Source organism: Pristiophorus japonicus, chromosome 2 (assembly GCF_044704955.1).
Source record: "Pristiophorus japonicus isolate sPriJap1 chromosome 2, sPriJap1.hap1, whole genome shotgun sequence".
Lineage (NCBI taxonomy): Eukaryota > Metazoa > Chordata > Chondrichthyes > Pristiophoridae > Pristiophorus > Pristiophorus japonicus.
The window spans coordinates 345,403,772-345,424,240 of record NC_091978.1 but is presented as its reverse complement, the minus strand read 5'-3'; the positions used below and the strand labels follow the sequence as shown (position 1 = coordinate 345,424,240).

The window sequence follows — 20,469 nt, the reverse complement described above, 5'->3', positions numbered from 1 at the left end:
ACTCAGACATCTGCGGACGTGCAGCTGCAGGCATGCAAGGCTTGCCCTGTATGTTCCGATTCGAAAACAACATTACTTTGTTCACAGTACTTGTAGCAGCACTTGTGTGCTGAGAGATTTGCTTGGTATTGTCACTGGTGGCAATGAATGCCTGGGCTATTGCTATGGCTTTACTCAAGGTTGGGGACTCTACAGTCAAAAGTTTGCGAAGTATCACTTCATGGCCAATGCCAAGTACAAAGTCGTCTCTGAGCATGTGCTCCAAATGTCCTTCAAATTCGCAATGTCCTGCAAGGAGTCTTAGCTCGGCGACATTAACTCGCCACTTCCTGGCCTTCAGACCTTTTGTACGTGTAGAACCGGTACCTCGCCATCAGAACGCTTTCCTTCGGGTTCAGATGCTCCTGGACCACTGTGCACAAATCATCGTATGATTTCTCTGTGGGTTTCGCTGGAGCGAGCAGATTTTATGAAGCCATACGTTGGTGAGGAGAATCGCTATTTGTTTGGCAGCGTTCGCTGCTCCTTTCAGCTCGTTGGCCACGAAGTATTGGTCGAGTCGCTCCACGAAGGTTTCCCAATCATCTCCCTCCAAAAATTTCTCCAGGATGCCCACTGTTCTCTGCATCGTTAGGTGCGTCATCTGTATCTCGTCGCCAGTTGTTATGTATGAATAAAGAGTCTAACCAAATTCTGTGAGCTCAAAGCAAAGTGTGACCATAGTCTTTTATTACAGGTCTCCAGAGTGCCTCTCCAGCCTGTGAGGCCACCTTAAGTACAAGTGCTCCCAAGGGATTGTGGGATCGCTTGGGACTCCAGGGGATGAGCCCTCTGGTGGTTACACAAGGTATTTACAGGTTTAAATATATAAAATAGTACTGAAGACAAGGGCCCCGATTTCCTGGCCCCTTGTCCCAGCTTAAGTCGAGGGATGGGCTTTATGCAAGCAACCACACTTGATGATTTAACCTGACCATTTATCGGTGTTCAGTCGCTTTAAATATTTTGATCGGGACTAACACGCAAGAAGTTGGACTGGGTTCAAATGGGGCCTGGCAAGATAGAGTAGCATTAGCTGCTGGTGAAAGTGAGGCCTGCTGCTTGTGGTGGTAGACAGGAAGAGGTTCCATAGCACCCTAACACCTTCTGAAAATATATACACACTACATCTATTTCATTTTCTTTTTATATCCAGTCAGTCACATCTTCAAAAACCTCAAACTTGTCAAACACAACTTTCCATTAACAAATCTATGCTGACTGTCCTTGGTTAACCCATGCATCTCGGAAGGCGTGATCATTTTATCTCTGATGGATTCTAAGTTTGCATACACTAACTAACTGATCTGCAGTTACCCAGTTTATCCTTCATTCCTTTCTTGAATAAAGGTGCTATATCGGCTATTCTCCAGTCCCATCAGATAATTTGCATATTTAAGGAAAATTTTAAATTACAGCCAGAGCCTCTGTTATCTCCTTTCTGACATTTCAACAGCTTAGCTGCATGCTATCATGGCCCTGTGACTTATCCTCTTTAAGCTCTTGTAATTGTTTCCCCCAACACTACAAGTTCTCCTGCTTTCTGCAAAAACATGCAACTCTGACTGGATCACTTTCATGCCCCATGATAAGGGAGAAAGAGAGATAAAGATAGGTCTGAGAGCGAGTGCGGTAGGATAGGGCGAGTGCGGTAGGATAGGGCGAGTGCGGTAGGATAGGGCGAGTGCGGTAGGATAGGGAGACGGGCAACAACAACAACGTATTTATATAGTGCCTTTAACAGTGAAACGTCCCAAGGTGCTTCACAGGAGTATTATGAGACAAAAAAATTGACACCGAGCTACACAAGGAGAAATTAGGGCAGGTGACCAAAAGCTTGTTGAAAGAGGCGAGTTTTAAGGCAGAGAGAGAGAGAGAGACAGAGACAGAGAGAGAGAGACAGAGTTAGGATACAGAGACAGAGAGAGAGAGATAGAGTTAGGATACAGAGACAGAGAGTTAGGATAAAGAGGGGGAGAGGAGAGAGAGAGATGATTGTACCACAAGGGTCTATTAGAATTTGTTTTTTGTAATGGCATCAAAATGCATCAGAAGATGCTGAAGGACAAAAGTCACAGGATGGCTGTGTGTCTAAATGAACCATGAGGTGTGATGTTGAGCCATTACAAGCAGGAATGTTTCAGGTTCAATCGCTGGTCTGTACTGATTCAACCAATTTTAGTTGCAGTATTGGAGGGGAGCAGTGTTACAATTTACGTATTTCCCCAGAACAGGGTAGAAAACATCCAAATCAAACATGTTTCCCCTCAAGCCCCAAAGGTTACATGATGATTTAAGATCAATTTCATGCCCTGCAATACTTGTCTCAACTTTTGATGAAGGATAAAAACAGAGAAGTCCTGCTACAACTGTATAGGGTATTGGTGAGGCCACACCTGGAGCACTGCGTACAGTTTTGGTCTCCATATTTAAGGAAGGATATACTTGCATTGGAGGCTGTTCAAAGAAGGATCACTAGGTTTATTCCGGAGATGAGGGGGGTGACTTATGAGGGTAGGTTGAGCCTATACACATTGGAGTTCAGAAGAATGAGAGGTGATCTTATTGAATAATGAGGGTGATCTTACTGAAACTTATTATAATGAGGGGGCTCAACAAGATGGATGCAGCGAGGATATTTCCACTCATAGGGGAAACTAAAACTAGGGGACTTTAGTCTTCGATTAAGGGCCTGCCCATTTAAAACTGAGATGAAGAGGAATTTCTTCTCTCAGAAGGTTGTAAATCTATGGAATTCTCTGCCCCAGAGAGCTGTGGAGGCTGGGTCATTGAATATATTTAAGGCGGAGATAGTCAGATTTTTGAGCAATAAGGGAGTAAAGGATTATGGGGAGCGGGCAAGGAAGTGGAGCTGAGTCCATGATCAGATCAGCCATGATCTTATTGAATGGCGGAGCAGGCTCGAGGGGCCAAATGGCCTAATTCTGCTCCTATTTCTTATGTTCCTATGTTCTTATATACCCAAAATGTTAACTTGTCCTTTCTCTTTGCAGATACACATTGACCTGCTGTCTATTTTCAGAATTTTCTATTTATATTTCAGATTTCCAGCATTTGCAATTTTTCTTTCACTTTTGTACTTTCTCATACCTGTTGCCTTGCTTTCCTTTGTACGTCCAGGCTAATTTTCTTCAGTTCTTCCATCTCTTTGCGAAGTTGCTCATTTTCTTTCTGTAATTTCAATCGTTCCTCACTGACCATGTCACAGTCTCCACGAGCAGAGTCCAGAGTACTCTGCAGTTTCTGGATCATTTCTTTGCAACGGGACATTTCCTCTTCATAACTACAAAATGAACAGAATAGAAAGTTAACCATAGCAGCCATAATTATTGGTCATATTCTCTGTGGGTATCTATAAGATATGGAATATAAATTGTAACAGTTATATTTCATCACTAACCATTTTTCAAAGTCTACCCCATTCTTTACTGAGGGCACTTACTCTGCTGTGGTACCATTCAAAGATACCAGTACCTCACCCAAATATCCACTCTTCAGGCGTGAGCCTAAATTGAGTCTCTGGATAACTCAACCACAGGGGCCTCACACTCAAAACCAATCTTGTTCTCACCCGACATCCACGTATGTACAGTTCAAATAGAAATCACAGGATAGTGCTCAGAAGTGGGAACCCTTGTTAATTTTCCCTTTTATAATCTTTTTACATAGAATATACAGCACAGAAACAGGCCATTCGGCCCAACTAGTCTGTGCTGGCATACTCCAAACAAGTCTCCTCCCATTCCATCTACCACATCTCATTGAGGCACTGAAGCTAATAGTTCCATTTCCTTTTGCTGCTCCAACTGAGATCAGTTATCTCAGCCCAGAGAATTGAACTTTGGGCCTTCCTGGTCTGTATTGCTTAGTTACAAGCTGTTTATTATTTTTATTAAACTAGCCGAGACATTGACAGAAATTATTTATAATACCGCATATTTTGCACACTTGTTACCACAACTATTTGTAGCAAATGTTAAGCGTGTTTATATACATCATAGATGATTTAATGAAATGTTCATATATTAATTTTGTGCCATAAATAAGTGCAATCAAAAATTTACAGTCTTGGATTTTGTTGGCAGGTTTATGATCAGTGTCAGCTATGTCCACGAGTTAAATCAGTCCGAAACATTCAAGCTGTGATCCAAGTGTAAGTGAAAACTCATCCAATAAACTGTAGCACAGCTTAAATCATAGGACAGACACAGCACAACCTTTGAATTTAGTAAAAACGTTATTTCTGCACTATTACCATTAATCCAAAGGATCAATAAAACTTCTGCTAAAAACAGTGAATTTTAAGAGGACCAAGACGCAATCAAGGACGAGACTGCTTTAGAAGCAATTGGTTCGTAATGTGTGAAGTCGGACTTTGGGGAAGCAGTCTAGTCTATAATATTGTGAAAACATCATTATCTTTTCTTGCTCCAATGTGCTACACCAATGCATGGCACTATGGAGTAGCGGGCACAGGTTTGATCCCTCACGCTGTACAATAATGTTGCGATGGAGCAACGCATCCCAATGGGATGAGAAAATTCACTGCGAGAGATGTCCCAGGCTGCCTCTGAATGGCAGATTTAGGAGAACATTGCCAAGGACTGGGAATGCTCTTGGACGAATTATTGGAAGTTTCTCAGTGCAAGGCCACTTCAATGAGCTAATTCTATAACTATGTATTATGTGATTGGCAGATATTTACAATATAGAGACATTAGAAACAGAGAAATGTGCTAAGCCATGAAATGTAACACTAATACCAAAGGAAGACATTCTTACTTTATCTCAAGTTTCCTGATTTTGTTTTGTGCTGCTTTTAGACTAATCTGGAGGTCATCTTTTGAACGTTCTGCATTCAGACATCGCTGATGCAGTTCATCGATTTTTCTGTGATCATCTTCAGTGCCTGTGCCGTTTCGATAAAGCTGAAACAGAATTTTTGATGTGAGAATTTTAAGTCCGCTGTTCAACTTGGGATTTGGGGGGTGGAGGGGAGGGAGGAGATGAAAATATAATTGGTGAAATTAGTTCCTTCAGAAAGCAAGTGGTCAATAAATATAATGGAAAGGGGTTCAAATGTTAGACCACCTACTGTTGATTGAACTTCTTTATAAAATATGAGAAACAGTCTAATTCCACATATAAATAATGATATTACAGTTCTTTCTACAAGGGAAAACATCTGATACATTGTTCCTTTAAGAAAAGCGGACCCTGGTCAGTGATAAAAATGATTTGAGTACTGCTGAATGCTAAAGTTTGAAAGAGTGCCACATGAAGCATTCTTTGCATGTGCGTGCGGCACGTGTATGGTTAACATAAAAATGTCATTCATTTTATCGTTTAAGCTTTTTTTTTTTAAAAAGCATACATGAAATGAAATTGAGCTCCTCAGATGTCTCAGTGTTTATACACGGAGTTGCTGAGCCATACAGACCAGGTACAGCGCAATCCTTGATCTATACTGACGTAATTGATCTCAGATGAGGTATTAGCAAGAGGTGCTACAATTGGCTTCAGTGATATGGGTTAGGGTGAGGGAAGTTGAAGAAAAAATGAAAGAGCTAGGGTCTCTGCTACCAATTGCTATCCAGTAACCCTAGGTGTGTGGGGGCATGTACATCAGGCAATGTCAGTCAGACTAAGCAGTGATGCCTCTGTGATCGAACAACTTCCAGATGCTCACCAACAAGGCTTACACATGAATAGTGCCCACTTGTGCAAAATACCAGAGCATGAAAGATGTCTGTGGAACCCTATAGCAAGGAGTCAAGGCCAAAAAGACATTAAATACATTGGCAAAAAAAGTGATATCAGTAACAGGCCTGTGACTCTCTGAAGTGTTTTTCCATTAAGTGTGGAGCATATGTTACTCTTTAAACTACTATTTTATGGATTTCTAGCTCTCAGGTTTATCATGTTCCTAACAATACTTGCTGCTGGCCACATATTGATCAGCATGTGGCTTAATTACTATTAGTTTGGTTCTTCTCCTTTGATCTCTTGCTGTCAGCTCCAGCTTGATCACTGTAATTCTGTGTTTTCACATTAATTGCCTGTTGACAATTATCCTTGTCCCGTGGTTTTCACCAATGATAGCTCGCTGATTGATGGAGCTTGGATTGCAAACTGTGAGCATGGGACCCACAGAAAGGAACAACTGGATATGAACAGTGAAAAACCTCAGGGTCAGAATAATTAGCGTGTTAATTGTAGGAGGAAATGAAAGGGTGCTAAGTAAGTTTTTTTTTAAGGCTTGTTGCAGATCAATTAACTTAAAAATCAATTCAATTATTTAAACTTTGTGTACTGCAGAAAGTATATCAAAGAAACACGTGCTTGACTCTAGAAGCATTCAAAGTCTTTATTGTAGTTCATGTTCCTATCAATGCCAACAGTATTCAAGCTTTTCAAAAACAAGAAATGAGTATGCATGAATTCAACTTTGTTTTGAATCAGTTTTGGTGTCTTCCTCCCCAGCCTAAAATGTGACATGTTCACAAGCAATCTTAAGTTCTTGCACTGCTATTGGAGGCACTCATTTGGTTAGACATCACTCATGCACAAATAGAAAGTTTACTGAATTCTATCTCTTTCAAATAAATTTGCAGTGAGAAAAGTTATTTGCAAGTTTGTTAAAAATCTAAACCTAATCTGTAGTCAGAAGTCCATATTTATGGATGTACAAGACTTAAATGGAAAAGGCATTTTAAATAAGGCCATTAAGGTGAAAGGTTAGTGCTCACACACTAAATGATATATGATACATGGCTTGCAGCAGGATCATGGTTCAAATCAGCTCTAAGAACAGTGAATGAAAAGCACTCATCACGTTATTAAGGCCACAGCATTTCATTGCTTCAGCCACAGCTCTAAGATATAAGATTCAAATCACTGGGGATTTGCATAATACAGTATAACCACAAATTAAAGCTTGTGAGTCACACAAGAATTATTAAAAACTGACAAAATTCCAATCATAAACATGCACAGAACATATCTTACACTTAGTTTCTTTTTAAATAATTTGTTCTTGGGATGTGAGCGATGCTGGCAAGGCTGCAGTTATTTCCCATCTCTGACAAGGTGGTGGTCGGCCTTCTCCTTGCCTTGCTGCAGTCCTTATGCTGATGCCACTCCTGCAATAGTGTTGGATACAAAATTCCAGGATTTTGACCCAGCGACAATGAAGAAATGGTAATATATGTCCAACTTGGAGGTCCAACTTGAACTTGAAGGTGACGTGTTCCCATTACATTATTGCTCTTGTCCTTCTTGGTGGTAGAGATTGGAGAGTAGGGAGGCAATTTGAAGTAATGTTGATGAGTTGATACAGCGCATCCTGTCGACCTTACATATTGCAGCCACAGTGTGCTGGTAATGGAGAGGTTGGATATTGAGTACAGTGGCAGGGGTACTGTTCAAACCAATTGCTGTGCCCTGGATGGCATTGAGCTTCTTGAGTGTTGTTGTGGCTGCACCCATTCAGGAATGGTGAGTATTCCATCACACCTTTGTTACCTCCACTCAACTATTCCAATGTTCTCTTGCCGTCCTCCTACCTTTCACTCTCTGTATCCTAAATCACGCCAAGTCTCATTCACCCATCACCCCTGTGCTTACCGACCTACATTGATTCCCGGATGGAGGGAAGGTTATTGGTAAAGCAGCTGAGGATGGGTGGGGCTGAGGATGTGTCCATGAGGACACTTCCATGAGAGACTTGTACAGCCACAACCATCCTCATTTGCATCAGGTAAGACTCTAGCTACTGGAGGATTTTATCTTTGATCCCCATTGACTTGGTATCATACTACATCGAATGCTGCCTTGATGTCAAGGGAAGCTACACTCGCATCTCCTCTGGATTTCAGCTCTTGCAGATATGTGTGGCTCAAGGCTGTGATGAGATCTGGATCCAAGTGGTTCTGGCAGAACCTGAACTGAGCATGTGTGTGTGTTATTGGTGGGTATGTAACTGCTTAACAGCAATACTGATGACTCTTTCCAACACTTTACTAATGACTGGAAGGAATTCGACAGGGTGATAATTGCCTAGGTGATATTTTTCCTGTATTTTGTGGTTAGAACACACCTATCAGGTAGATGCTAGTGTCATAGCTGTTCTGCTTGGCTAGGAGAGCAGGTAGCTCTGGTGCACAGCTCGTCAGCACTACAGATGTCAGACTTGGCTCAGTGATAGCACCCTTGCTTCTGAGTCAGAAGGTTGTGGGCTCAAGTCCCACTCCAGAGACTTGAGCACATAATCTAGGCCGATAGTATAGTGCAGTATTCCATGGCACTATTTGTATAAGTGCAGGGAAGTTCTCCCAGTAACCTGACCAATATTTATCCCTCAATCAACATGATTAATACAGATTATCTGGTCATTATCTCATTGCTGATGGTGGGACCTTGCTGGGACCTCACAATTCCTGCATTACAACAGTGACTACACTTCAAAAAGTATTTAATTGGCTGTAAAGCTCTTTGGGACGTCCTGAGGTTACTACTGCAACGTCATCAGGGCCCGTAGCATTTGCTAAGTTCACTGCACTTAGCTGTTTCTTAATGTCACATGGAGTGAACCGAATTGATTGACATTGGCACCCATCATGGCCGGACCTTCAGAGGAGGCCTAGTAGGATCATCCACGTGATACTTTCAGCTGAAGACTCTTTCAAACACTTCAGACTTGTCTCTTGTATTCTTGCTGGGATCCACCATGGTCAAGGAGGGAGATGTTCATAAATTCACCTCCTCCTAATAGTTGCCTGGTTGGCTGCTACCATTCTCGATTAGATGTGATATGACTAGAGTTTTGCTCTGATTTATTGGTTGTGGTCCAAATACATTTCACAACAGCCAATTTTAGCTGTAGCAACTTGTACTGAGAAAATGGATGGAGTCACACAGGGGTGGGTGGGGGAAGGTCACAGGTACTATCAGTAGGGAATCTAGGGAACAATAATGGATACTAGAAGTGATTCTGACAGTAATTTCATGAAGGTGACATACAGTTGAAATCTTAGCAAGATAAAGAGACAGACAGATAGAGGGAGGGGGAAGGAGAAACACACATATATAAAGAAAATGAGAGATACCAAAACATAAAGTAATGGACAGAAGGAGGGAGAGTGACGACACACAGAGGCACAGAAAGACCACAGAAAAACTCACACACACAGGCGGCCAGGATCAAGACAGAGCAACACAAGTTTGTACAAGTTATCTTATTGCCAACATATCTTACATCAGCAGTTACTGATATACTGCTGCTTAATGAGATTCACACTGAAAAATTAATAATGACAATAATGTGGGCTGCAAGTCGGAGTGATAATTCATGGTTGATAACAAGGGAATCATACAGTGAGTATATCGAGTGCTTGGCACAGAAACAGGCCATTCGGCCCAACGGGTCTATGCAGGCGTTTACGCTCCACACGAGCCTCTTCCCACCCTATTTCATCTAATCCCATCAGCGTATCCTTTTATTTCTTTCTCCCTCATGTTCTTATCTAGCTTACCCTGAAATGCATCTGTGCTATTTGCCTCAACTACTCCTTGTGGTAGCAAGTTCCATATTCTTACCACTCTTTGGGTGAAGAGGTTTCTCCTGAATTCTCTATTGGATTTATTAGTGACTACCTTATATTTATGGAGCTAGACTTTCAACTATGATCGCTATCGCTCAAAAATGGGTGATATTTCCTGCCTTATGCTTTTTTTATTTTTCAGAATCGCTGGAATATCAGCCATTTTTAAAACTGCTAGTTTCGCCTTTTTTATTTGGGTGATAGCCTTAGCGATGTGAAATGGGCCTTAGCGATGTATTCAGTGTGCAAGGCTGGCGTCCATAGCAATGGCCGTTCTGTGCATGCGTGTTTTTTTTTTAAGTAAAGAAGTTTTCCTGCGATTCGGGAGTTATGGGGTCATCTGCGCATGCTCAGAAGAGTGAAAGAAAGAGAGGGAGAGAGAGGAGAGCGAAAGGAAGCTGTCTGTTCAGGTGAAACATGTCCAGTGATAGCAGTATGCAGCAGGAGCTGTCAGGGAGGAGGGCAAAAACCTTCTCCAATGAGGCCCTCGTTAATGAGGTGGAGAATAGGTGGGGATAATTAGCCCAAGGTGGGCATGGGAAACCTCCCCTCCGGACCTATCAAAAAATACGGGGCAATATCACCGCCATTGTATCATCTGTGGCCCACGATAGGCGTGAGGCAGACCAGTGTCGCAAGAGGTGGAACAGCCTGGTTGCTTCAGCAAAAGTAAGTATAAATTATTACATTTTAAATTGTAATGATGCACTGAATTAATTAGAATGTAAATCTGCCGGTTTGTAATTAAGCTGGGCAATATTGGGTAGCTTCCCTGCTAAGATTTGGACTGGGGTCGGAACTTGCGCCTTTTAAGTCTAATTTTGCTGCAATGCCTTACATTTAATCAACAGTATTAATTATTATTATTTAAAGGAGTGACTGGAAATAGACAGACCGCAAACATTCGCCATTTCTACCACTTTAGTTTAGAAGGAGAATTTTTGTGTGCTGTGAGCAAGTATTTAACTTGGGCACCGTAGCCAAGTTTGCTGAGGATACAAAGATGGGAGGAAAAGCAACATCTGAGGACACAAAAAATCTGCACAAGGACATAGACAGGCTAAGTCAATGGGCAAAAATTTGGCAGATGGAGTATAATGTTGGAAAGTATGAGGTCATGCACTCTGGCAGAAAAAAAAAATCAAAGAGCAAGTTATTATTTAAATGGAGAAAGATTGCAAAGTGCTGCAGTACAGCGGGACCTGGGAGTACTTGTGCATGAAGCACAAAAGGTTAGTATGCAGGTACAGCAAGTGATCAGGAAGACCAATGGAATCTTGGCCTTTATTGCAAAGGGGATGGAGTATAAAAGCAGGGAAGTCTTGCTACAGCTGTACAGGCTATTGGTGAGGCTACACCTGGAATACTGCGTGCAGTTTTGTATTTATGAAAGGATATTCTTGCTTTGGAGGCAATTCAGAGAAGGTTCACAAGGTTGATTCCGGAGATGAGGGGCTTGACTTATGAGGAAAGGTTGAGTAGGTTGGGCCTCTACTCATTGGAATTCAGAAGAATGAGAGGTGATCTTTTCGAAAGGTATAAGATTATGAGGGGGCTTGACAAGGTGGATGCAGAGAGGATGTTTCCACTGATAGGGGAGACTAGAACTAGAGGGCATGATCTTACAAGAAGGGAATAAGGGGTTAAGGGGTTATGGGGTTATGGGGGTGTCCCCCCCCCCCGGGGGACCTCCATCGATTCAAATAAACTGCCGACCTCCTCTCAGGCGGCAAATGGCATGGCCCGTGGAGGGGGCCTTTTCTGGAGATTGTACACGAGATGTTTGGTGGCAAGCATTAATTCATAAACACGATCTCATCTATGTTCAGAGAAAATATTTAATGTTATAACCATGCATCCATTGTGGATACAAATCGTATTAGCATATAACGTTAAAGTTATGGATAAATAGAATGTGGGGTGACTAATTGTGGATTATAATGGCCCTGAAATTCCGATGTCCCGGGTCCGTACAAAGCTTCTACGGACCCGGGAGGGCATTGGAAAAGTCGGCATTTCCGATCTGTCAAGTTTCTGGCTTGACAGATCCTTCGTATCTCAAGAGAGAGGACACTTGCAGGGCAAGATTTCCGATATTTACGAATATCTTGCCCTGCAAATGTCGTTTAAAATCTTGCGCCTGAAAAAGCAGGCGTATAGCCTACTTTTACAGGCGTAAGAGTTTAAAAACATAGAAAAAACATTAAAATAAAAATTTTAAAAAACACATGTATGTTAAAACCCTGCGCACTCAGATAATTTAATTTTAAACCCTAACCCTAACTTTTTTTAAAATCGGGAATTTTTTTTAAATTAAAAAACATGTGTAACATTTTTAATTTCTATTAGTTTATTGTGCGAGGTGTTTTTTCAAATGTTTTGTATAGTGTTTGTGCGTTTTGGGGTTTTTCTCATTCATAGTATAGGAGATTCGTAACTTATGATTCTCATATTACTATGAATGAGAAAATACTTACCTGTGATTGGGTGTTCAGGCGCACGTGACTCCTGCGGACGTTCTGACGTGCACGCGCTGCGCGTCGTTGGGAGAGGAGGCCTGTGAATCGGAAGTCCCAACGTGCGCAGCAGCTCCAGGTAAGTGCGTAGTTTTATTTTTATTTTTTCAGGATTTACCCGTGGGAAGCCCTCCTCGGAATTTCAGGGCCATTATCTGTTGTGTTTCCGTAATAATACCTAGTCAATTAGCTTATGCCATGCTCTTGTCACGTTTGCAGAGGAAGATATCTAAGAATTATACTGAGCAGAAGGTGGACCAGAGGAGGGCCTGCTGAGCTCCACCCACTCACCTACTTAGAAGAGTGTGCCGTAGCACTAGTGGGCACCCACAATCGTTCTGCCACCCATGGCGATGCCGATCACGTTGTTGCGCCACGTGAGTAATGTGTAAAGCAGTGGTAAACTAGTGATAATTTAAAGTAATTTAATGGCATTTCATTATAATGTATGAATGATGTAATGTTATGCATGCAGCTTCTGTACTCTCATGTTAATCATATATAACGTCTCTCGTTCACATTTATTGCAGTAGTGTTGCTCCTCGTAGATATGCCAGCGCAGCGCAACCACTCATGTCTACCCTTCTCTTCTAATAACCTCAATTATGTTTTGCAGCTCCTCAGGCGCAAAGGGAGGCCCCTGCACCAACACCTTTACCGCTGCAGGTCGTCATCACCACAGGTGACGAACAGGAAACTGAGGAGGAGGAAGATGAGCCAGAGTTGTCATCTGTGGTACCTGCGGCCACGTCATCGTCAATGGATGAAGTAGCGGGCCAAGCGGTTTGCAGCAGGCCACTCCAAGGCGTCCAGTGCCCACGCCGACTTTGCGGAGGTTGAGTCGGCGAGGTAGGCACGCGCTGCGATGGGCAGATGCAAATGAGGACATGGTCTCACTGTCAAGGGCGAGTGTCGACATAAGTCGAGAGCTCCTCCAGGCGCTTGGTAGGTTGACCAGCAACATTGCCACACTGTTCGCACGAATAATGGAGGGCATGGAGCGGATAGTTGCGGCAATAGGGCGAACGACCGACTCTTGTCAGTGCCCTGCGATAGTTTCGGGAGACCTCACTGCACCCCAAGGTGCCGTACCACCAACCGCCACGACAGATGCGAGACAGGAAGAACTTCCTTCCTCGGAAGACATTTCTTTGCCAACGTCTTCTCCTCCAGCCACTGAGGTCATTCTACCGACGTCGGCCTCCCACCCCACCCACACAGCAGCAGACCTCGAGGTGCTCTGCTGCAAAACGTTTTGTTCCATTACTCAGGGAGTTAGTGGGAAATGGGGGGTTATGACAAGGGGCGGAGGGGGGAGAATCAAGGTGCAGGAGGGAAGCGTGGCCGCAGGTGGGGGGGGGGGGACTGTATATTGTTGTTATAAAAAAAACATTTGTTGAATGTTCACTGTTGGAGATGGTGGGAGGGGGTGGGGGTGTTCTATATGTTTGTTAAAAAAATTTTAATTACGTGTTCAATTATTAAACATTTTTATTTAAGTTTACAATTGTTGTGAAGTGTCTTCTAATAATGCAAGGTAAAATATCAATACAAGGGTTGGAAACAATGGCCAGGCTAGGCAAGGATGAAACGTAACGCAACTGTAACTGTCACCAATGTAACTTCACGTAAAGCGTTCATTTATGAGCTGCTAACGCAAGAGTTTTGCAGCTGCATAACTACCACAGGGCTTTTCCAATGGTGTGGGGGGGTGTGGGGGCATGGGTTCATCGCCAGGCTGATTGTCCTCCCAGAGGTCCTCGTCCTCCTCGTCTTCCCCTCTCTCCTGAGGTGGACCGGCAGTCTCATCTGGCAATTGTTGTCCTCACCTGATAGCTAGGTTATGCAACATGTAGCACACTACAATGAACTCAGCGACCTGCTCAGGGTGGAATTGTAGGTTGCCTCCTGTGTGGTCCAGGCATCTGAAGCGCTGCTTAAGCACTCCAGTTGTCTTTTCGACAATATTGCGTGTAGCTATATAGCTTTTGTTGTAGCGCTTCTCGGCTTCTGTCTGGGACTTGCGCATGAACCAGCTGGCAAGGCCATAGCCTTTATCCCCCAGCATCCAGCCATGACCTTGTGGCTGACTCTTAAACAGGTCAGAGACAGTGCTCTCACACAAGATGTGCGCATCATGGATGCTCCCTGGAAAATTTGCATTTACTGCCATGATTATTTGCTTGTGGTCAACAACGAGTTGCATATTCAGGGAGTGGAATCCCTTTCGGTTCCGAAACACCTCTGCATCCTGTAAAGGTGCTCACAGGGCGATGTGCGTACAGTCTCTTGCTCCCTGCACCTTGGGGAAGTTTGTTATTCGTGAGAAACCCAAAGCCCTCTCAGTCTGTGCCTCACTGGTCATAGAGAAGATTATAAAGTCCATCCTGCATGCTTCCGTCACCTGTCGAATGCAGCAATGTGTGGCGTGTTGAGAGATACCGCAAATGTTGCCAGCTGAGGCCTAAAATGAGCCCGATGCGTAGAAGGAAAGTGTCGCAGTAACCTTAACCTCAACGAGCAGTACGTCCTGATGGTGCTGGTAGGCTGCAGATCTCCCTTAATTAGCTGGCATATCTCACTGATGACCTCCTATTGGAAGCACAGTCTTCTAATGCACGTGTTATCGGACAAGTCCAGGTATGATCGCTTATCCCTGTAAATGCATTGGGTGTAATGTCTCCTCCTCCTCAGCAGTCTGCCACCTCTTTGATTGGCTCTTCAATAAACCTTTTTCCATCTCTATTCTGCAGCATGTGATTAGTCATCAATACTGGTTGAGAAATTACATGCCCCATCACTATAAATGCCCTTAATTTGTCATCAACAAATACAAATGTGATTAGATGATTGGCAAGAGTCAAAAAGACCCTTAAAATCACTCTCAATTTGCTTCTCCTGACAATTGCTTCAAGCAGCCTTTTATTAAAGATCCTCTGAGTTACAAAATGGCATCCGTAGTGTCGAGTTACGGTCAGGTGATTGCAGCTTTTCTTTTTGGGCCAGCAATCATTTGGACAAAATGCCGAAAGTAGCGCTCGGCGATAATCTGGGCCACAATCGGGCGCTAGTTTCCATTATAAACACTATTCTCGGCCATGCACGAGGTTGACATCATATATATATTTTTTAAATAGGCCGGGCGATGCAGCTCATTCATGTATGCTGAAAGTTGCGCCGGCGATAATCAGGCACGAACTTCCACTTTTTAGCAAATATGGGCGATAGCCTGCATCTCAGCGCTTATGTGGGCGCTAAATGGGCGATGATGTACCAAAAGTGTAGCCCTTAATCTCTAGTTTCTGACTCTTCCTTTCCCTTCCCCTCCATGCCACCTTCCCGCAGTGGAAACATTTTCTCTACATCTACCCTATCAAACCCTTTCATTATCTTAAAGACCTTTATTCGGTCACCCCTCAGCCTTCTCTTTTCTAGAGAAAGCGCTCCTGCCCATTCAGCCTTTCCTGATAAGCATATTCTCTTAGTTCTCATATCATCCTTGTGATTCTTTTTTACACCTTCTCCAATGCCTCTATATCCATTTTATATTATGGAGACCAGAAATGTGCACAATAGTCCAGGTGTGGTCTAAATCAAGGGTCGATACAAGTTTAACATAAGTTCTCTGCTTTTCAATTCTATCCTTCTAGAAATGAACCCCAGTACATGGATTGCTTTTTTAATGGCCTTATTAACCTGCATCGGTACTTTGTGATTTGTGTATCTGTACCTCTAGATCCCTTTGCTCCTCTACCCCAATCAAACTTTTTTTTTCCAAGCAATATATGACAGATATATTACAAGAGGACATTAGAAGAACACAAGATTAAAAAAAAAATGCAAACATATTCAACATATAATACACACTTGGGACATACTCTCAAATATGGAAGCTGCTTAACTGATCCCATCTATATGGGAGGAACACAATAAATGTCACTTTGGAGTAGTCAAGGCAAAGCTATAATCAAAGAGTGCACATGACTTGCAAGTTCTATTCTAACAACCGATCTTATAAATACAGTTAAACCTACTGCCAGTGAAGAGTGAAAATGAGATTGGAGAAGAAAGCATCACACGTGTGCACAAATCAATTTAATCAAACTTATTGCACTCATTCTTTACCTTTTCAAGTTCCTCTTCCACAGCTCGCTTCTCCCTTATGGCCCTTTCAATCTGATCTTGTTTATCACCACAGTTCTATCGGGAGAATATATGATATAGTAAATATGCATAATTGGCAAGGAAATTAAACCTGTCATTTTAGAGAAAAGTCTGTTCATGGTGCACACCATAGTAGTGATGCACCTTATCCAACACCAAAAAAGTGACTAGATAGCATTGTAACTTTGTTTGAATATTCCTCTTGGCTGAGTTGGTCAGTCTTGGCTGGTTCATCAGTGAGTATTTGCTTCGCAAATCAGCAAGTGTGCCCAATGGTGGGTTGACAAAGGAGCCTCACTGATGGGAATCTGTGGTGATGTATAGGGCTTTATAACATTATTTATATTATAACTTTATAACACACTGTTTTGAAGAGAAACCCAATACAGCTTGAACTTGATAAGAGCCTAAAACAGAAAGTTTGCAAATTATTCTAATTCTCAAAACAGAATACAGATGATTTATTGCAGTAATGCAGCAAAAACAATATTCGTGGCCTAAAATACTGCCAAGCTATCTAGTCACTTGTGCACTATTTAAATATATAATTTTATTTCCCAATAACAAAAAAACTATGACACATTCACAGAACTAACTACTCACAGAAGCAACTATTTACAATCTATATTAATGACTTGGAAGAAGGGACTGAGTGTAACATAGCCAAGTTTGCTGACGATACAAAGATGGGAGGAAAAGCAATGTATGAGGAGGACACAAAAAATCTGCAAAAGGACATAGACAGGCTAAGTGAGTGGGCAAAAATATGGCAGATGTTGGAAAGTGTGAGGTCCTGCACTTTGGCAGAAAAAAAAATCAAAGAGCAAGTTATTATTTAAATGGAGAAAGATTGCAAAGTGCCGCAGTACAGCGGGACCTGGGGGTACTTGTGCATGAAACACAAAAGGATAGTAAGCAGATACAGCAAGTGATCAGGAAGGCCAATCGAATCTTAACCTTTATGGCAAAGGGGATGGAGTATAAAAGCAGGGAAATCTTGTTACAGCTATACAAGGTATTGGTGTGAGGCCACACCTGGAATACTGTGTGCAGTTTTGGTTTCCATATTTACGAAAGTATATACTTGCTTTGGAGGCAGTTCAGAGAAGGTTCACTCGGTTGATTCCGGGGATGAGGGGTTGACTTATGAGGAAAAGTTGAGTGGGTTGGGCTTCTACTCATTGGAATTCAGAAGAATGAGAGGTGATCTTATCGAAACATATAAGATTATGAGGGGGCTTGACAAGGTGGATGCAGAGAGGATGTTTCCACTGATGAGGGAGACTAAAATTAGAGGGCATGATCTTAGAATAAGGGGCCGCCCATTTTAAACAGAGATGAGGAGGAATTTCTTCTCTGAGGGTTGCAAATCTGTGGAATTTGCTGCCTCGGAGAGCTGTGGAAGCTGGGACATTGAATAAGTTTAAGTCAGAAATAGACAGTTTCTTGAGCGATAAGGGGATAAGGCATTATGGGAAGCAGGCGGGGAAGTGGAATCATGGGATCATGAGTCCATGATCAGATCAGCCATGATCTTATTGAATGGCGGAGCAGGCTCAAGGGGCCATATGGCCTATTCCTGTTCCTATTTCTTATGTTCATAGGGGCATCTTTTTATAAAGGGACATTTTCTCAGCAACTTACTTGCTGTGAGACTATTGGGTACTGATAGTTTTTTGTGTAATGGAACAATACCCTCTTTAACATAGCCTGCCTCCACCCCTACCTCAGCAAATTTGTCCCCAAACTCTCATCCATACCTTTCTCAACCTCCAGACTTAACTATTCCAATGCTTTCCTGGCTGGCATCTCATCCTTCATCTTCTGTACATTTCAGCTCATCCAAAACTCTGCTGCCCATATCCTATCCTGCACCAAGTCCCATTCACCACTGCTGCTGTCCTCATTGACCTACTAGCTCTCAGCCCCCACCATGCCTCAAACTTAAATTGTTCTTCATATACAAATTCCTTTGTGGTCTCAAATCCCTCTATGGCGTTAACCCCACCCTCCCCCTTATCCAACATCCTCCAGGACTATGACCGCCACCCCCTCCCCCCCCCCCACCCCACAAAATTCTCTGGCTCCAAACTCTTGTGCATCCTCCCTTCATTGGCAGCTATGTCTTCAGCCAACTAGGTCCCATACTCTGTAATTACTTCCCAAAAGCAGTCTGCCTTGCTACCTCCGTATCAGTTAAAACCCTCCTTAAAACACACCTCTATTCATTTTGGGTCACTACTCCTAATATCTCTTTCTTTATCTCTGTCATGTATTCAACTGTCATTGTAATCCATGTATAAACTGACCTAAGTTGTAAGCGTGAGAACACTGACCACTAGGTGGTGAACCTGTGGGAGACACTCCTAATCTGGACTTTCAGGTATAAAAGGGGAAGCTCCACCCATCTTCTCCACTTAAGTGCTGGCTAATAAAGGTTACTGGTCACAGAGTGACCTTCTCGCAAGTATGGGCCTCGTGTGCATTTGTACTGTATTGTAGGGACATATTATTGGCGACGAGAAACTGGGATTTAAAAAACGCGAGCATGGCCACTAGCAGCACAGACGAGACGTACTGGGACGATTTTATTGAGAGACTACAGCAAAGTTTCGTCACTAAGGAATGGCTGGGACAGGATTCGGCCGACAAACGCAGGGCTCATCTCCTGACGGTTTGTGGATCCAGGACGTACTCCCTGATGAAGGACCTTCTAGCGCCAGAGAAGCCAGCGGACAAGACTTTTGAAGAGCTTAGTAAGTTGATCGGGAAACACTTTAAACCAGCGAGCAGCATGCACATGGCGAGACACCAGTTTTACACGCACCGGCGGCGAGAAGGGCAAAGCGTTCCAGACTTCGTGGCAGACCTCCGGCGACTGACGAGCCTATGTAAGTTCCCAGATGCATGCAGAGCGGAGATGCTGCTAGACTTTTTCCATTGAGGGCATCGGGCATGCTGGGGTTTTCAGGAAACTGGTTGAGACCAAAGACTTGACACTGGAAACGGCGGCTTTGATGGCCCAGACGTTTACCTCAGGGCAGGAAGAGACCAGAATGATGTTTGACAAAAATCTTGGTTTAAATGCAGCAAATGGACAGGGAGTCAACATTGTTAACGTGGCACACAGTTCTCCAGGCAGACAGGGGCAATCGGACATGCCCGAGCATGTAGTCGAACCCAAAGGGGGGAATTCAACAGAGACAATGGTTAGCTGAACGGCGATTCATGCCATCACAAGGGACAATGCGGCCAGTAATGGGGCCATCAGCACCTGTCAATGGTGCGTTTAAGGACACAGTTACAGAGACAGTCAGAGACGATCGACTGATAATGGACCTTTTGTTTCCAACAACGGCTCATGTTGGAGGTGTGGAGGCAAACACACAGCCAGAGCTTGCAGGTATCAGCAATATACCTGCAGAAACTGCAACGTCAACGGTCACTTGGCGCGCATGTGCAGGAAGCCTGCAGCTAGGTTGATGTGCAAGGAGGACGGGCCCGATGTAAGCCCTACGAGGCTAAATGGACACTGGGGGAACTCGCTGGAAGCTGAAGTTCAGCGAGTTCATGTGGAGCACATATACAGTTCATACACCAGGTCGCCACCAATAATGATGAAAGTGCTCCTCAATGGCATCCCAGTATTAATGGAGCTAGACATGTGGGCCAGCCAGTCCCTGATGAGTATCAAACAGTTCGACAAGTTGTGGGCGTACAAGGCCAGGAGGCCAAAATTATTGCCGATTAACGCACAGCTACGGACATATACAAAGGAGATCATTCCGGTGCTAGGCAGAGCCACGGTAGTCGTGACCCACAAAGATTCGGAGAACAGGTTGCCGCTCTGGATTGTCCCGGGGGATGGTCCCGCACTACTGGGGAGGAGTTGGCTTGCTGTCATGAATTGGAAATGGGGTGATGTCAATGCAATTTCTTCTGTGGAGCGAATATCATGCTCACAGGTCCTGGACAAATTTGACTCACTATTTCAACCCAGCATTGGCACTTTCATGGGGACCAAGGCAGTGATTCACATAAACCCAGATGCCAGGCCAGTACATCACAAGGCCAGAGCGGTGCCATACGTGATGTGGGAAATGATAGAAGGCGAATTGGACCTCCTG

General features: G+C 43.4%; 1 protein-coding gene across 7 annotated transcripts in view; it reads right to left on the bottom strand.

The window, feature by feature from the left end:
• sclt1 (sodium channel and clathrin linker 1) overlaps nt 1-20,469 on the bottom strand; it is a 111,899-nt gene that overhangs the window by 32,972 nt on the left and 58,458 nt on the right. For all 7 annotated transcript variants that reach the window (XM_070872185.1, XM_070872186.1, XM_070872187.1 and 4 more), the window contains 3 exons: nt 16,304-16,378; nt 4,843-4,988; nt 3,151-3,343 (listed from right to left, as the gene is read on the bottom strand). In XM_070872185.1, coding sequence (XP_070728286.1) covers nt 3,151-3,343; nt 4,843-4,988; nt 16,304-16,378 — 414 coding nt within the window. The remainder of the gene's footprint in view (nt 1-3,150; nt 3,344-4,842; nt 4,989-16,303; nt 16,379-20,469) is intronic.